The sequence below is a fragment of the Takifugu flavidus genome, chromosome 4 (genome assembly GCF_003711565.1).
Source record: "Takifugu flavidus isolate HTHZ2018 chromosome 4, ASM371156v2, whole genome shotgun sequence".
NCBI lineage: Eukaryota > Metazoa > Chordata > Actinopteri > Tetraodontiformes > Tetraodontidae > Takifugu > Takifugu flavidus.
In genome coordinates this window covers 9658390-9675128 of record NC_079523.1, presented here as the reverse complement: position 1 = coordinate 9675128, position 16739 = coordinate 9658390, and the positions used below count along the sequence as shown (strand labels likewise).

The window sequence follows — 16739 nt, the reverse complement described above, 5'->3', positions numbered from 1 at the left end:
AGTTGGTTTGAAGCCAAGAGGCAAAATTAGCTGTTGGAGATGAAGAAATTTCTGTTTTTTTTAACTTTATGTCTCCATAATCTCATCATGAACGCCCAACAAACCCGCACATCACTTAACAGTGCAGCGATGTGTTTGTAGTGAAAACACAAAGATCATGTTTCAGATACACTCTTGGTGGTTTCATAATCCAACCCTGCAAGTTAGTTTAAGATCAGGACTCAGAGTAGCTGCCACGTTATCTGAGTAACGAATACGGAGAAAGTTTTAAACATACAGTACGCTGCATTACCTTTCCAGTTCAAACAAGTCTTTTGTTCTGCTAGGGACAGTTTGATAAGCTGTTGGGAATCGGTTCTGAGTAATATTCACACGGTTGATGACTTCCCTGTTCAACAGCTTTCACATGCGTTGTCCGTCCAGCAGGAAGGAAGTAATTTTAATTGGAATGTTTAGGGTTGGGAAAAACTGATATAACTATCCCTCCTGACAGATTTAAGAGTTGACTTCTCAGGGGAAAAAAAACACTTAACCAGGTGCAAAGATATTTTCATAACTTTGTTTTAATCATAATGACATAAAATCTTACATTTTGGACAAATCTTTAGTGGAATTGATGAAAATGGGGGTAAAATTCACCAAATGTCAGGCTCACGTTATTTTTTTTTGACGTTGAAGTTGGATGGCAAAAGAGGTTAGATAAAATACACATCTCCATGAGAAATGCTTTAACAGTGAAAATCACCCAAATGTTTATTTTTGACAGCCAACCATTTTTTTTAAATATATATTCACCTCTACAGGCAGCATATGATAAGACCATCACTGCATACTCATTTATGGACAATGGACACTGAAACATACAAATATCTGAAGAACGAAACATTTCCAAACTGAAAGGAAAACCTAAAGACCTGTTTCCCCCCCAACCCGTCTGTTTGGGCAAAAATATTTCCCACAGGTCCATCCGTCCATCGGAGTCTACAATGAGCTCCTTGAGCTTCACTCTGTGAAGCAAAGAGTCTCTGCGGGTCCTGTCAAGTCCCAGATTTTGACATGCTCGAGCATATTTGGCACTCCTGTTGATTCAGAGGCTGAGGGAATAATCAGGCCGATTCCGCCTGCATGTAAATATACAAATCACTCACAAAAATGTACAGTTCAGCCGCGTACACGCCTTTCACTCTCTGGAGGTGGTTGACCGACCAAATCGACTTTTAGAGGACAGGTGGTTATCTCGTGGTGAAAATGTGGACGCCACGTCATGTTGGGCAGCTGATGGCGTCAGCGGGTGGTTTTGGCATGATGTGATGTAATGGATGACGTTCTTTCTGTTCTCCTGACACTTCTGGTGCGGAGTGGACAGACATGTCAAAGTATCAAAAACACAGGGGTCTTATTTCAACATCGTTTCACATTCGAAACGTTCCAAACACCTGCACCGAAACCGGCGCGATGAGGAAATCTGTGTTATCTTCACGCTTCAACGGCAACGTATGCTGCCCAGCTAACTCCTCCCACCTGAACAACTGATTAATAAGGTAAAGGACTCTATCTTACTTTCTTCTGTGGGATAGCGTGAAAGCCTCAGGCACAACGGATGTCTTTATCTGCAGGCGGGCGGGGGGGTGGGGGTGGTTACAACATCAGCTGTGCAGGTGTGTTAATAATGAATGAGTGTGTGTTTGGCTGAACATTCAATAATGAAGCAGGAAGCCTGCTCTCATTACCTTTAAGGGCTGCACCTGCGGGGGTCACTTAAAGGGTCAAATAGCGGCGGCGTTACAAGGGCACCAGTTGGACACCACACGTAACATAAGGCCCAGGACGTCTCCTCGCAGTTTGGGGACTGTCTCCTTAACTCAGTTGGAATATTACAATTATTTAACACACACAACAAAGACTCAGCAGAGGCCCAGCTGCAGGCGTGGCCCACCTCAGAAGTGGGTGTAAGATAGAGTCTCAAGTTATTTTCTCTCCACTATCTCTCAGGCTTTCATTTAAAACACAAAAGCAGTCGATCAACATTTCTTTGGAGATACGCCATCCGAGATTTATCACCCACCTCCTTCTTCCAGTGTAGTAACTCAACCATCTATGCCAGACAAGAATCATCTACTCCGATCTGAACGAGAAGCGGATATTTCCTGAAATCTTAAAAACAAGAATCCTCTGAAATGGACAGCGTCTGCAAATCCAAAAGCATTGGCACTTTTTTTTCTCATTGAACATAACTTCAAGTATGGAAACAAAAAAACAACAACACCGATGAAGACGGTTCCGATATGAAAGGCACCGTGAATTTCTTTTTTAGTTCACTGCAGTATGAAAAAACAAACAGGAACTTAAAAAAAACATGCCTGACTAATCTAATCTCCCTGCGAGATTAATCCTTTTGACAAGTGAATGTGAGTGAATGCACAACAAAGCCCTTTTTACGTAACCTATACAATAACTTCACTTTGACAGCTTTTTCCTTGCGCATATGGATACGCTCAAGGTGCAAAACGTAGAGATAATGACAGGCAGCCATAATTACGCATTTGGGAAGAGCTGGTTTCACCTGCTGATTTACTTTTTGTTGTGCTGAGCCATTTCCTGGAATAATAATGTAATTTGGTGACACGAGGTGAAATCGGACGGGACTGCCTTCCAACCTGAAACCGCTGCATCCGAGTGAGAAAGAAAAACCACCAGATGACCAAGAGAAATATTGCCATTGACTTCAAATAGACAACAAAAGTTGAACGGAGGTCGCCGGCGGCGACGCTTTTAGCCTGGCGTTCTCTGACTATTAAGAAAACTGTTTTTTTTATGGTTTCCACAGCTACAGTCACGTCTGGAGGAAAATGAAACATCCTAACTGAAAGTGGAAAAAGAGAAATGAATGGAGTGATCTATAGAACGAACACTGAAATACATGGACGCCACGCTGACACACACTATTTCAAATTCACACATCACATATTAGTCGGATTTAAAAAACAAAAGGACAATTCACATGTTATTGCAAAAAGTGTAAACATCTTTCAATGAATCGTACAATCGGGAACAACTTCAGGCGGACGGGAAAGAGGATCAAACCAAACACAGACGACTAAGCTTAGGTTTGGGTTATTTAAAGCTTCGGTGAGGGAAACGCGAAAAAACAAAGAAACGTTGAAGGAAATAAAAAATTTGGTGGTACTGTTGACTCGGTTTAATTTTATTTTGTGAATTGCCGGGCAGCTGATTGATTTGAGACTGATATAGATACATAGTGTTTTTTCGCTAGGACTGTATGGTTTAATAGACTTTATACGTACACATATTTAGCTTATAGTCTTGAGATGAACAGCAGATTTTATGGCAAAGAGAGCCAAATAAAAAGCTCATGTTTCGGTAGGAAATATTAATAAATGTATAGTTAAAAACATCACAATAGGTATTCGCTGTTAATTCAATTCATTTTAAGAACTAAAATGAATTGACTCATTGAAATAAGTGCACGAAGCGCTCGTTTAAAGGTCATGAAAACGCTTTCACTGTGTTTTGTGGGCACAAGTCAAAGTGAAAGGAACAGATCAGTGATTTGCTTCTTGCATTAGGCTGGAAAAACAACATTTGCATTTCAAATGCAGCTGGATTACGTGATAACAGGGGAAAAAAATCATTATTCACAATCTGCCCAGAGACATTTGCATGGAGGGCTCACGTGCTAATAAATGTGACCTCTGACCTTTCTCTGCCAGCTGAAGACACGTCGGCCTGTGCTTCCCTCCACAAAAACTATCCTGTTGGATGAAAACCTGGACAAACACTATGAAACAGACATCATATGCCTACTCAGAAGAACACGACATGGATACTTCCTGTTGCACATATATGCTAAAAGGCCTGACATTAAACACACGGGGACGTTGGATTTTAGGTGCGGCTGTTGTGAGGACGTGTAGCAGCATGAAGCGAACCTGCTTGGGATCATCAGACCTCACGATCCCTCCTACGCCCTCGATGTAGATGAGGTGGAATGTGCATTCAAATTTTTTTAGGTTTCATGTTCCATCTCTGGATGGGTACACCAAACTTCATCCTATTGATTTGTTTGATTCCCTCCGTCCAAGCTTTGGCACTTCAAAACACAGGATTTCCTAAAATACAGTTCTGCACAGTTCTAACAGTGTTGGACCAATTTCTACTCATAACTGGAGGTGAGACTTTGATGTCCATTTTACTGGATTAGGAAGGAGGGAGCCATTTGAAAGAAAGCATAAAAAATGTGAAATAAATAAATATATATATATATTTGTATATTAAGTGTTACGTGAACTCTCCCTTAAACAAAGACCATTCACACCTGATAAATTAGAGATTAAAGACATTTTAAGTGAGGTTATAGCTTAATGCTGCTGTCTGAGGTTGGTGACGTCTCCTTTGAAACATGTAAATCGATCCCTCTATAGTGCAGAGTAAAAGTTGTTTTGGCCCCTACTTTTGGCAAAAGGTCACGGGCAGACCAATGGCTGCAGCACAGAGGGAGTACGGGGGCAAACGGTTGCCCTGGGTCAAAGTGCAATGTCGCAAGCGTGCTACTGTTACCATCATTCTTTTCATTTTTTAGTGTTTATTCATCCAGTTTATTCCCTTGATGATGCGTGCAAAATGCTTCATAGTTATATCTATACCCGCCACTTAATTCGCCCAATGGCCTGCGATGTAAGACGTACATCAGCAGTTAGGTTCAGGAACTGTTAAAGGGACAGTTCGGTTTTAGGAGGAAGAGTTTGATGCACTCATGTCTCGCCAGTGTATTCGTGTGCAGACAGTATTCTACCTGTCCATTCCGTGGAGACACAAACACTCTTCAAAAGAAGAAATTACATATTTTTGTCAGCTGAAGCGCCGAAAATGCTAAATAATGTGGTGTACAGTCAAAGCGTGGGATGTGTTTGGAGAACTTCCTCAGCTGGGTGTTGGCAGCGTTCTGTAGGCCATAATTTTAGGAGGCGCAAGCGCATCTTCTAACCCCACCTCCAAAGAAAACTGAACTGCACCTTCAGCTTCCCATCCTGCCAAACACTACTTAACCTTTTCTGTAGTGATAGTAACAGAAAAAAAGCACGAGGTTGTAGACTGAGAAAGAGATGAGTGGAAATGGGCGAATGACTCCAAATGGCAGATTTAGCACCCCCCTCCCCATTGAACAGGTTTGCTTTTTTAATTAGGTACCTGTACTGTATTAGTCAGCCCGACACTTGATGGATGGATGACAGAGAAGGGTCCAGTGTGCTAAGATGAGCCTTCATCTGTCTTCATCACTCCTCTTCAGCCCTAACATCATTTACAGAGGCAGGTCTGTGCTGTTGTGGCGAGTCTTTCTGGAAGTCCCGTCGTCTCTGGGCAGAGCTTTCTGCAGGTTGGACATGGCAACGGTCTTGTTTAGATCGATGACCGCGTAGCATTCACTGCGCCGCGAAGCCGGTGGGCCACATTTTTTGGGTAGTAGGCGCTGGTGCTGTGGCTGGGTCTGGGCGCCCCCGCTGCTGAGGGGTTGGCAAGCAGAGTCTCCTTCTAGGTCCACCTGGATGTAATTCAGCTGCCGCAATGGAGAAATGTGGCCGTGCTCACAGCCTCCCAGCCCTGACCTGGATCGTCTGCGTAAGTCAAAGTTAAATATCCGACCCCCTTGATCCGGTTGACATGGTCTTGGTTGTGGGGGGCAGGCGTGTCGTAGCCGGAGCGGCTGCACCTGCTCTGTGTTGACATAGTTCTGCAGGGCATCTCTGTGGATGCCCTGACCCTCTGGGTGGTAGCCGTTGGGTGTCCCAGATCCTTCGGAGAACTCATAGTCATCAAAGTCTTCCTCCTCTTCCTCATAATCATCGTCATCCTGCTCATCGTCTTCCTCCTCCTGTTCGTCCTCGCGCTGCAGAGCACTGTATTCCCATACCGGCGGCAGAGAGGGCAAGTTCTCGTAGTTAAGCCGAGCTGCCCTGCGATGCCCACCACCTCTTTCGCAGGCGTAACCTTGCAGGGGCAGAGATGAAGGGCCGTGGGCGTGCAGGTGCAGGAGGGAATGCGAGTGGCTGTCTCCCGTGCTGCTGCTGCTGCTGGAACCCACAGACTGCGACACGCTGCTGGGGCTCAGCCGCTGCTTCCGACTGTTCCTCAGGCCGTTGATGTTCTCATAGGTGAGTTCCCCGCTCTGGCAGCTATCGGAGTGCTCCAGGCCAGGGTGACGCTGTGAGTGGTGATGGAAATGGTGATAGGAGTGAGAATTGCACAGGTGCAGAGAAGGCTCCTCTCGGTCTGTCTCCGAGCCTGTCGCGCCCTCTACTGGCTGAAGGTTGTGAGGATTGTGCCCGTGCCTCTCCCGCTCTCTCTCCAGCAGATGGCGCTGTGCGGGGGTAGGGCCAAGCATGAACTTGACCTCTTGCGAGGCAGGCGTTAAAAACACCTGCGAATTGTTGTGTTCCTCCATGGGACAGCACCGCAGGTTGGATTGTGGATTTCCTTGGCCCCCGACAGGCATGGCTCCATGTGTTGTTTCAGGGAAAGTGCTGGGCCGCACCTCCGGCAGGGAGTGCACACAGTGACGCATGGACAGATCCCCCTCCATACCGACAGTATTTACATAGGTGTGAGTCTGCCAGGAGAGGAAGGCGCGCTGAGATTGTGAACTACCACAGGTGGATCCAAAACTGGAGACCGATGAAATGTCTTACCTGGTCTTCCAAGCTCATGAGTGGATGTCCACGATCATCACCAAGAGAGGGCTGAGACGAATCCCCCCTGATTGGGTAACCTGGGTATCCATTGGGAAAAACTTGGGCAGGGAATGCCGGAGCTGCAACGACATGATCGTGATCATTCAGTAACATGCCCCCCCCCACCATTGAATTTTAATCCTGCTCTCATAGGAGTATCTTTGTCACAATGAAATAGTTTAAAATTACTGATGCACTTCAAATTTTCCCCATCAACAGGTCAAGTTAAGCATCAGACAGTGTATATGCAGGTCTTTGCTCCCCTCTGCCCCAACGTTACCTCTGACTCATAAGGTTTGGTTTAAGATCTGTCTATTAATAGGTTACTGTAAAAATTAAGCTAATTTTACTGTGGTACTGCTGCATCCAAGTATTACAATTAATCTCGGTGGGTGACTCACTACTGGGAGTCTGGGGTGTGCGAGACATTTCCATCTCTGGCGTGTGACCGCTGCGATTCATCATCATAGATTCTTCCACCACGTTGATGCTGTTACATTGCATCAGCTCCTGGAGCAGATTGAAGATCTCTTCTGCCCGGGAACACTTGAATGCAAAGATCCCTGGGTGGACACCAAAATAGCAACAGTTTAGGCATCAATTGCGCACCAAGATCTCCGCGACGGGAGGCGGGGGGGGACTAATGAAGGCCCAAAGCTATTATTTTCCACGTCAACACAGACTCTTATGGCTAATTTTAAAAAAAAATCTTTTATTGCTACTGCGAAACAATTAAAACCACAAAACTGTGTTGCTCAAAGGCTCTGTGGGAATCCCTTTGCAACCCAACACGCATCAACTTTCTGTGCGCTGAGGTGGCGTTTATGCCACTTCATGAAGACATGGGTCAGTTTGTTTGCGCTGCATATTTGTCCAGTATCTGCAATTACCTCTTATGCCTTTCACAGAAAGGACACACGCTCTAACCTAAACATAGGACACACATCCTAAAGGGCGAATAAGTTTACCCTGCCCGGTCTGACAGCGACGGCCGCTCTCGAATGAAAACAGGTTGGAATCGTAGCCGTAGCGTCGGAGGCAGAGGTACGGCCATCGGATGGCGTCCCTCTTTCGCGTGTGAAGAATGAGCTCGGTTTGAGTGAGCTCCATGATCCCAGAGCCCAGCTCGTTGCCCTCATCATCCACATTGGTGACCTGCAACAAGGAAGAGGACATTCCTTTAAAAAAAAGATAGGCAAACAAGCTTAGTTTGTATGAGCGTGATGGCAAATGATGCTATAATATCGCACAGCATCTCGTCACGGTAAATTAGCAATTAGAAATGCTGGTTTGATGAATGACCTTAAACTTGGTGAGGTGGTTGTCTCGGATGGGGTCTCTGTACAGACAGCTCCAACAGCTCCCCATAGCTTCAGCAGGCCAGCTGAAACCTGTCAGCGAACCAAACACCAATAACAGAATCAGCGGAATAAATAAAAGAGACACGGAGGACGCGGCAAATGCAGACTTCTTACTCAGTCCAGGCCATCGGGGTAAAGGGATACAGGTCTCAATCCCAAGATCTTCGACTGGGCATTGTCGTAGCAAGCCAGATGGTTCGCTGGACTGACATCTTCGGCATTTTTCTCGCCCCCCTGAAAGCATCACCATCATCAAGCAAGCACTGCAGGACAATCCTAAAAACAGCTGTGCACGTTTGAGCGCAAGCACCTGAACCTGTTGCATGTCAACCCTCTGTCTCCTTTCAAATAACACAGAAATATACATTGACAATGTATGCTATTGGTATTTAAAAATCAAGATGTATATCCTCAGTTAGATGGCACAAATGTCTTCCCTGTATGATGTGGCGCAAGGCTAAAAGTTATAGCAATGTTCATGTTGCCCCTCACAGAAAATACACTGTAAAAGCTCCACGAACTTCTGCATTCTGGCTCAAAACTCCTCGGCATTTATAATGAATGTTTACGTACCAATGATGTGGTTAAGTACACCTTGGTACAAAAATAGCATGACCCCCCCCCCCCCCCCCCCCCCCCAATTCTGATTACAGATTACTCTCTGAAAATAACACAGCGGCTGTAAAAGATCACACACAGACACAGCAATCCTACACATCTAGACTAAACATTAAAGTGGACTTAGAAACGGACAAAACAAAACAAAGGGGAAAAAAAACCAAAACACTGAGAGTCGTGTTTTGGCATCAGCATCAGTGATCACCCGCTGATTTCCGAACAGCGTCCAGCGCGATTTTCCTCCCGATCAGCGCCGCTGCAGGATGTGCGCTCTAACCCGGGGCCTCCACATCTGACAAAAGGTGCCAGGCTGGAGACGCACGCTGCACCCTCGGCTACCTGGTGCTAAAGGCGCCCGGCGGAGCTACACACTTGTCATTCAGCCACAGACTGCCCCCCACCCCCCACCCCCCGCACACACACACGCACGCACGCACACACACACCCCTCTCCATCTGCACGCTTCGCGGCAGAAAAATCTACCGCCTGCCTTTCCCCGATTTAGCCAACCTGACGCACAGCCCCCCCTCCTTAAAAAAAACACAAACACAAACCCCCCCCAAACAAACACACACACGCGCGCGCAAGCCCACAGCCAGGCTTTATCTGCCACATCAATGGGCGAAGACCCCCGCCACCCCCTTCCTGCCTGCACACCGCATTAAACCACCACACGCACCAAAATGGTCAACATCTCTGCTCAGCAGCCATCTGTTCTAATTGGTGAGGGTAGGATAGCACGCAGCGGCGGGTCGGTGCAGATCAACAGCGATGGTTCGGTACTCACATGTCTGGCACGGGTTTTTTTTTTCTATATTAGCCCAAATGCGAAATGAGCACCGGGACTGCGATCAGTTATCGGCGGCGGCGGCGGCTGCTGCTGCTGCTGTTGGTACCCCGGGATGTGGCACTTTCACTGCACAGACGCGAGTAGGAAATGCAGCGAGGGCAATAAAAAATGTTGTTATCCCCCCACCCCCCACCCCCCATTACGCCCCCCCTACTGCAGCAGGGGCCTGTATGACATTTCCCAAGCAGCTGGGGTGAGAGTTCACCACTAGACAACGAGTCTGAGAGAAGCGACAAGAAGGTAGGGAACGCTGGAGGACCGCGAAGGAAAGGTGTGTCCGCCTGGCAGACAAGGGTGAGGGGCGAAAACCCCTCTACCCATGAGAGAAGCGCACTTCTGCGGGCATGGGGGGGCAATATTGCTTAGCATGTGCAAAAACAATCAAGAATGCAAAAATATTGGAGTGGTTTTAGAAACAACTGAAGTTCCTAAATATACACCTGTGTTTTCCCAATTTTCCCAGTCTCAGTTTCTTTTGGAGTCTAACTTTGTGGAGCTCTCCGCCAGACGAGAGCCCGCGTTTATTTCCCTTTATCGTTCAAATCAAAAGAAGAATCCCACTTTCATGTCTTCAGTGTCAGTATGAATCAGCAGGTGGCTAACTTGGTGTAGAAACACAGAACCCCCCCCCCACACACACACACACACACACACACACACACACACGCACACACCCTTTTTTTTAAAAAAAAAAAAATCAATTGTTATATCATCTTTTATTCTCTAATTACTCACTTTCGCTTACACAAGAGTCAAATTAAGAGCCAGAGGGTTATAACAGTGAAATCAGAGACCCACTTTCAGCCTTGGTATATAAGTTGCTCATTCTCACAACGTTTTGCAGACGCCAAACCTGAAGTGTGAGTGTGAGGTGAAATAAGCAGGCTTTGTGACCTCTTGGCGTTTTTAATTGCGTAGGTTTAAATGGAAATTACAATAAAGGTTATAACACATCTGCTATGTTTCCCTTGATGTACATATTTATACATTAGACCTTTTTATTCATGAATAGTGGGATGAGCAATTACCTGAAAACAGAAAATGAAAATAAAAATACACGAACTATACGCAATTATAAAACCAAAACAACGAATATATAGTGTTTTTCTTCTTTTTAAAGGTTTTGTTGCGTGACTCTTTGACTTTGGCTGGACAGAAACCATCTTGTTCCGATCTTTGTGTTCTGTTGTCACGAGAATAGCACATGTAACACCTGGTAGACCAGGAAATAAGGTAACCATAGAGAGAGATTCCGCGACCTTTGGACTAACTTCGTGCCTGACTCCTTTTACAACACGTTTATTTAACTACCAAAATACTCCAAGTGCCAGAGCACCGCTATCTCTCTCCTGTAAAGCGCCGACAACGCGATGAAAAGTTTGGCTGCGCGTTTGGACGCGTCGCAGGGTATTACGGTAGCTGCCGCACGTCGGTGGCGGACACAGAGGAAGCGTGTTATAACCGCGCTGGCTGGATTCACTTACAGTCAGGGACGATCTATGTCATCTGGGTTTCTGAAGATCAGTTTGACGTGGTACGTGTACTGTACCGTGTGTGTGTGTGCCTGTGTTGTCATTTTGTCTTACTTCCGCTAGGCTGAAATGTAAAGGGAACGTCTCATGTTGTTACAGATTACATTTAAAGTAAACTTAACATCTGTATGTGCGCAAATGACGAGTTTTTACGTGTCTGGGGTGCGTGGGTAGAAATAAGTTAAAGGGCACCAACCTGCAGCTGCTGCGTGTCTATCAGTGAAAGTGAAAGACTAATGTGAGCAAGTTCAGTTCAAGTTTACAATATAATTGTCATTCAAGCCACATTTTCATATGCCGGCAGCGTCTTTTTACCCTAATTTGGTAGAGTTTAGAATCACTGGGATGGTGACAACTCTCTCAGCTATGCAAGTACAAATAGGTCAGGCCAGTGTGACCCTGGAAGGTCTGGGGGCCTTATAAAATCATCAAAATAGACACACACTTATAATCCTTTAGCTACGGGCTACTGTTGATCCAAATGCATTTTACTGTCAATTCTGCGGACACACTGATGATAAAGGTTAGAATCATTCACACTTAATACAAATGTAACCAATATTCATGTCTGCCTACAAACTATCGATACTTGTCGTGATTTCTATTCCGTGCACAACTTTACATCTTTAAACCCTCTAAATCCAATACTTTATTGGCTTTTCATTGCACAATTAGAACAGCACAAGTGTGTGTGACTGTGTGCGTGCTTGGTTATGCAGGGAGCGTCACAAGAGTTTGTTGCTGGTCCCACTGATAAGACAGCCCTGCCCGTTCCCCTGGCACCTATCACACAGCACATCATCCCAGAGGTTTACGCTGTAGGTCTGCAGGCCTTCCCAGTGTAACATTCTCTTCTAGGCAGCAGTCAGTACAGAGCAGCAGTCAGCCGAGTGTGTGGTACGTAACATGTTGTCGTGCGTTTTATAAGGTCAGTAGCTCTATAAAAGGATGAAAGCAATTATCTTCTCTTGAAGTAAAGGCAGGATGAATGAGCTGAGGACTAACACAAAATGGACTCTTTGGTCTGCTTCAGCTCTTGATGACCCGCTGCATGCAGTGATCTACCTTCTTTTGCATATATTTGTGACAAGACCGGGAAGATCCAGTTATAGATGCTTGAACTGACAACATGAGCTTTACAAGCGGACATCATTTTGCATAGTTGTATTTACTTTCTGTTTAAAATGATCCAGGACTACGACAAATGTGGCCTTTAAAGCCACACTTAAAGCATGTAAAGGGACACTAGCTGTTCTCTTTACAGCCTTTAGATCTAATTTTTTTCAGTCCCATTGATGTGTCTGAGGTAGAAAGGGCATTAATGAAGTATATTCTCTAGATTTAATCGCAATATAAGCTAATTTTTCTCTTTTTTGATGTCATTCAGTCTCACCTTAACTGACTTTATTAAAACTTGAATGATAATCTTCATGGATGGACGGGACCAGTACCCCAACAATTGTACAGTCACTTGAGTTAAACCTCCTTTCTAAGACCTCTCTCTGATATTTCCCGATCCTCGCTGTGAATGCTCTACTTCAGAACATGTGGACCGTGCTTGGAATGACCACCCTGCCTCATGTTGGAGGGTTCCTTGGAGGTTTAATCACACGCAGTGAGGTAAAGACCTGGTATCCAACCCTAAAGAAACCATCATGGCGCCCACCTAATGCAGCCTTTCCTGTTGTGTGGACCTGTCTGTACACAGGAATGGGGTGAGTACACACTACAAACTTCCCTTCTCCCTCCTTTGTTCTGCACTGTCTGCTCATTCTGTGATGAAGACTGTTGACCTAAATAACTTTGTGTTCCTTCTCCGGGCAGGTATGGCTCCTACCTGGTGTATAAAGAGCTGGGAGGATTCACCGATGATGCTGTAGTTCCACTGGGACTCTATGGGCTGCAGCTTGCTCTGAACTGGGCCTGGACCCCTATCTTTTTTGGGGCACACAAACTAAAATGGGTATATTTAACACAAAAACCATTCACTGTGTTTGTAGTTGTTATTATTATGCTCATTTAACACTATTTCTGCCTGATTTAGGCATTCATTGAGATCATCTTTCTCACCGGGACCGTGGCAGCCACCATGGTCTCTTGGTATTCCATCAGCCGCACTGCAACTCTGCTGATGGCGCCTTACCTGTCCTGGCTGTGCCTTGCCACCTCTCTCAACTACCGTATCTGGAGAGACAACCCCGAGAAAAAGGACGATTAGAAAGAATGTCTGTGGCCTTTGACACAAACAACAGCTTATAAAAGCTGAATCACTGAAAAAAATGGTGAAAAATGCACACAAAAAATGAATGTCCTGATTGGATTTATAACATGTGAATCATCTTTATATTTTGTAAGACATAATTATGTAACGCTGTTATTTAATTCTGATCTGTACCGCTGCAGACTGTTTAATGATGCAGATATAGAAAATAATTGCCTGTCATCGTGTTCCTTTGAGTATTGCTTTTGTTTTGCTTTGAGCTTTGGGAACTCAAAGGTCAAAGTCCCTCCGGAATGTAGAACATCACCAAATTTTAATGAGCCATTCCTTGGCCTATTATCAACATTTCACGAGAAGTTCATTAAAATCTATTCATACCTCGAGTCATTTTCCTAACAAACAACTTGAGGCACTTTGAGTCTTGTGTAAGTTGGACGATTGAATTTAAACAACAGATTGTACAATAATTGTCAGGCATCCTCACAGATCCATCAAGATTACGAAACGCCAACTCAATTACATACAATAAAAAGGATTTAAAACACACCCTGGAAACAAACATGGCCACAAAGACCTCAACCCCAGACAATAGTATGTAAGTGAGTCGAGGTGACGCTTGAAACCGCCAATGCTGTGGGCGTGTATCATAGTGGGCGTGGTCCGTTATGGGGCGTGGTTTGCGCGGTCTGCGAACCTGCAGTTGGACTGAGGGAGAAGTTCCAACTGGTTTAACGAATGTGTGACAGTTTTGAGTGGTACGTGCGCGGTCTTAGAACTCTCCTCTCGCTCGCTGTGTGTACCAACATGCAGCAGGTTTGTTGGGTACGATTGTGACCTCTGTGTGAACTGGGGATTAATTTTAAATATACAGAAGGAAGGAAGAACTCCTGTTTCACAACAAATTCTAAATGGGAAGAGCTATGAAACTGAAACTGACGCAATTATGTTGCAAACATATAATCCCGTGACTTTTCTCATATTGGCTCAAAAGTCTATGGTCTGTATCATGCTTTTGTTTTTTTCTCAGAACATGTGGCCCATGCTTGGAATTCCCATCCTGCCTTTAACTGGTGGGGCCTCTGTCTGTTACATTGTACACAAAGAAGTAAACAACTGGTACCCTAGTCCGAAGAACCCATCATAGCATCCACCAACCGTTGCCTTTGCATTTGCATGGACTTCTCTGTATGCTGGAATGGGGTAATTGTGTGGCCGATGTTCCAGTAGAATTTTTATAAATTACATATTTAGTCTCTATGATAAAAAAAAATCGACTTCTTTTATGCAGGTATGGCTCCTACCTGGTGTATAAAGACCTGGGAGGATTTATGAGGATTCTGTGGTTCCACTGGGACTCTATGGACTGCAGCTCGTTCTGATCTTGGCCTGGCCTGTCTTATATGGCGCACACAAACTAAATTGGGTATTTCACTTGTGGAGATGCAACTATGAGGGTTGATGCAGCCAAGGTTTTCCCAGATAACACCCTATCTTTGCCCAAGCTGTTCATTGACATTATCCTGGTCACTGTCGGGGTCACCGTCATCTCTTGGTATCCCATCAGCCGCACTGTAGCTCTACTCATGGTGCCCTAGGTGTCCTGGCTGGGCTTTGTCAATTGTCTAGATTATTGCATCTGGAGAGATAACCCCAAGACAAAAAGAAAAGATACTTTTGTGTCCCTAATGTTAGTTACTGTCTGAAAATGTATTTAACATTGTGCTGTGTTGAACTCACGTTCGATGAACGAGGACCCAACACTACCAGGGTTTGTCCAGCAGATGGCGCTATGCCGCATGACTAGAGACGACACAGGCGCATCATTGGTAAATGATGCGCCGAAAACTATTATCGGCTGTTTCATCGTCTACAGTTGTACAATGGGATGAACAAATAGTATTAATATAATAATCCGACGCTAATTTAGTAGACTGGTAAATATAGTGCAGCTCTAATATTATCTATTGAGAAGTACCCTTTATTGGTGGAACAAAGGAAAAGTTTCTAGGTAATTATTGAAAGTCCTGTGAGAATTTCTAGTTTTTAGATTGATTTAAAAAAAAAAAAACCCCTACATTTTCCATAATAACCTACATAAAAACCTACAATTTCTTATTCCCTTCTCAATGTCAACCTTTTTTTTTTTACACTGAATGTAAATATTTATAATCATAACTCAAGTCAAAGCTTCCTATCAAATACTGGTTTGGCACTAGAGTTGATACAATTGGTTCAGTCTTTTAGGGCCTAATAAGTGGACAGACCATGGCATTAAAGTGTCACAATATATCGACTCATCAGTATTTATATCAACATATGAGTTAAAGCTATTCATAACTTATGGTCATGATACAATAACACAATTGCTTACAAGAATGGGAAGAACTATCTTTATTTCTGGACATGCAATATGATGTAAATCATACAAAGTTATTTTTCTGTAGTTTTCTCTGGAGCATCATCTGATGATTTGGAGAATCTTTCCATTATTGTTTTCCACAGGCCCTTTTTTTCTTCATCCGTCTGTTGCACACTCCCTAGAGTAGAATGAGAGAATGTTAACAGGAATAATGTGTGTCTCCTCCATGGTACACAAATGAAATGTGTTTCCATACCTGATAAAAGTACTCTACACTCTTCCACTGTAACACCAGTAAAGCTTGTGTCTCGAACTCGAGGAAACTGAAATTCAACAGAGAATGTTAGCACAACACAGATTTTATGACCAACACAACAATGCATGGCTTTTTTTATGTTTGTCAATTGTAAAAACATTCCACGCAAAGGCTGACAATTTATGATTTACTTAAAGTTATGTCTGTATTTCTGTAAGGAGGTGAATGCACAGACCCGTTGTCTGTATACACTGCTGTTAATGCGGGCCAAACTTTCATACATCTGGTCGCATTTTTCTGGATCCGATATCTGATAAGAAAAGGGGAAATATTGTGTCAATGAAACAGTTTATCAAGTGCTAAATTACCAATATTGGCAGCGTATTACCAATGCCATTTTGCAGCTAATTTGAATTTAAAAGTAATGTGCCATTAGAGCAGCTGTCACCGCTTAAAAACATTCTTTTTGCAAAGGAAACATCACTGATGAGTATTAAAAGAGGGATAAGGTCAGTACTTAGCTAGCTTAGTTCGCTAAATATGGCACCGGGTTACCTGAGTGTTTTCACCCTCACGGAAGGATAAAGCTACTCGTTTCCTCAGAAATGTTCCTAAATCGCGTCCTTTCTTGTAATCGTCCAGCGGCCATTCTTCACACAGTTTCAAGAAGCGTCGATACCTGGTGGCCGACATGTTTACATTTATGGTCGCCAACGGAGTGATGTAAGGATGTGTAAGGTTTGACCTTCATCGCACGCCGTAGTTGTGTTACATCGAAACCTTTCCTCTTCGCATT

At 44.4% G+C, this 16739-nt stretch overlaps 3 protein-coding genes across 15 annotated transcripts; 1 reads left to right on the top strand and 2 right to left on the bottom strand.

The window, feature by feature from the left end:
- Positions 1 to 545: 545 nt before the first annotated feature.
- Positions 546 to 9704, bottom strand: frs3 (fibroblast growth factor receptor substrate 3). 9 transcript variants are annotated; one of them, XR_008950073.1, is made up of 9 exons: positions 9513 to 9704; positions 8222 to 8341; positions 8049 to 8137; positions 7715 to 7901; positions 7148 to 7309; positions 6705 to 6826; positions 1731 to 6625; positions 1561 to 1610; positions 546 to 1348 (listed from the first exon to the last, which is right to left on the bottom strand). XR_008950073.1 is itself a non-coding variant. In XM_057029970.1 (7 exons), exons 3-7 carry the CDS (start codon positions 8112 to 8114, stop codon positions 5321 to 5323), a joined length of 1842 nt encoding a protein of 613 aa, XP_056885950.1. In that variant the 5' UTR covers positions 8115 to 8137; positions 8222 to 8341; positions 9513 to 9704; the 3' UTR covers positions 546 to 5320. The 9 variants fall into 9 exon arrangements, 3 of the variants coding, with proteins under 3 accessions (XP_056885950.1, XP_056885952.1, XP_056885951.1); XR_008950075.1 differs by lacking the exon at positions 1561 to 1610 and having other exon boundaries at positions 2066 to 2154; positions 5209 to 6625; XR_008950072.1 differs by having other exon boundaries at positions 1561 to 6625.
- Positions 9705 to 10986: 1282 nt separating this feature from the next.
- Positions 10987 to 13711, top strand: tspo (translocator protein). 4 transcript variants are annotated; one of them, XM_057030011.1, is made up of 4 exons: positions 10987 to 11109; positions 12650 to 12822; positions 12932 to 13070; positions 13152 to 13711. In XM_057030011.1, exons 2-4 carry the CDS (start codon positions 12653 to 12655, stop codon positions 13323 to 13325), a joined length of 483 nt encoding a protein of 160 aa, XP_056885991.1. In that variant the 5' UTR covers positions 10987 to 11109; positions 12650 to 12652; the 3' UTR covers positions 13326 to 13711. The 4 variants fall into 4 exon arrangements, with proteins under 4 accessions (XP_056885991.1, XP_056885989.1, XP_056885992.1 ...); XM_057030009.1 differs by lacking the exon at positions 10987 to 11109 and adding an exon at positions 11224 to 11925; XM_057030012.1 differs by lacking the exon at positions 10987 to 11109 and adding an exon at positions 11863 to 12004.
- Positions 13712 to 15695: 1984 nt separating this feature from the next.
- Positions 15696 to 16720, bottom strand: LOC130524174 (ubiquinol-cytochrome-c reductase complex assembly factor 2). Of its 2 annotated transcripts, none has more exons than XM_057030018.1 (4): positions 16499 to 16720; positions 16179 to 16253; positions 15944 to 16010; positions 15696 to 15865 (listed from the first exon to the last, which is right to left on the bottom strand). In XM_057030018.1, the coding sequence occupies exons 1-4, from the start codon at positions 16634 to 16636 to the stop codon at positions 15759 to 15761; spliced, it is 387 nt and encodes a 128-aa protein (XP_056885998.1). In that variant the 5' UTR covers positions 16637 to 16720; the 3' UTR covers positions 15696 to 15758. The 2 variants fall into 2 exon arrangements, with proteins under 2 accessions (XP_056885998.1, XP_056886000.1); XM_057030020.1 differs by having other exon boundaries at positions 16135 to 16253; positions 16499 to 16690.
- Positions 16721 to 16739: the final 19 nt, after the last annotated feature.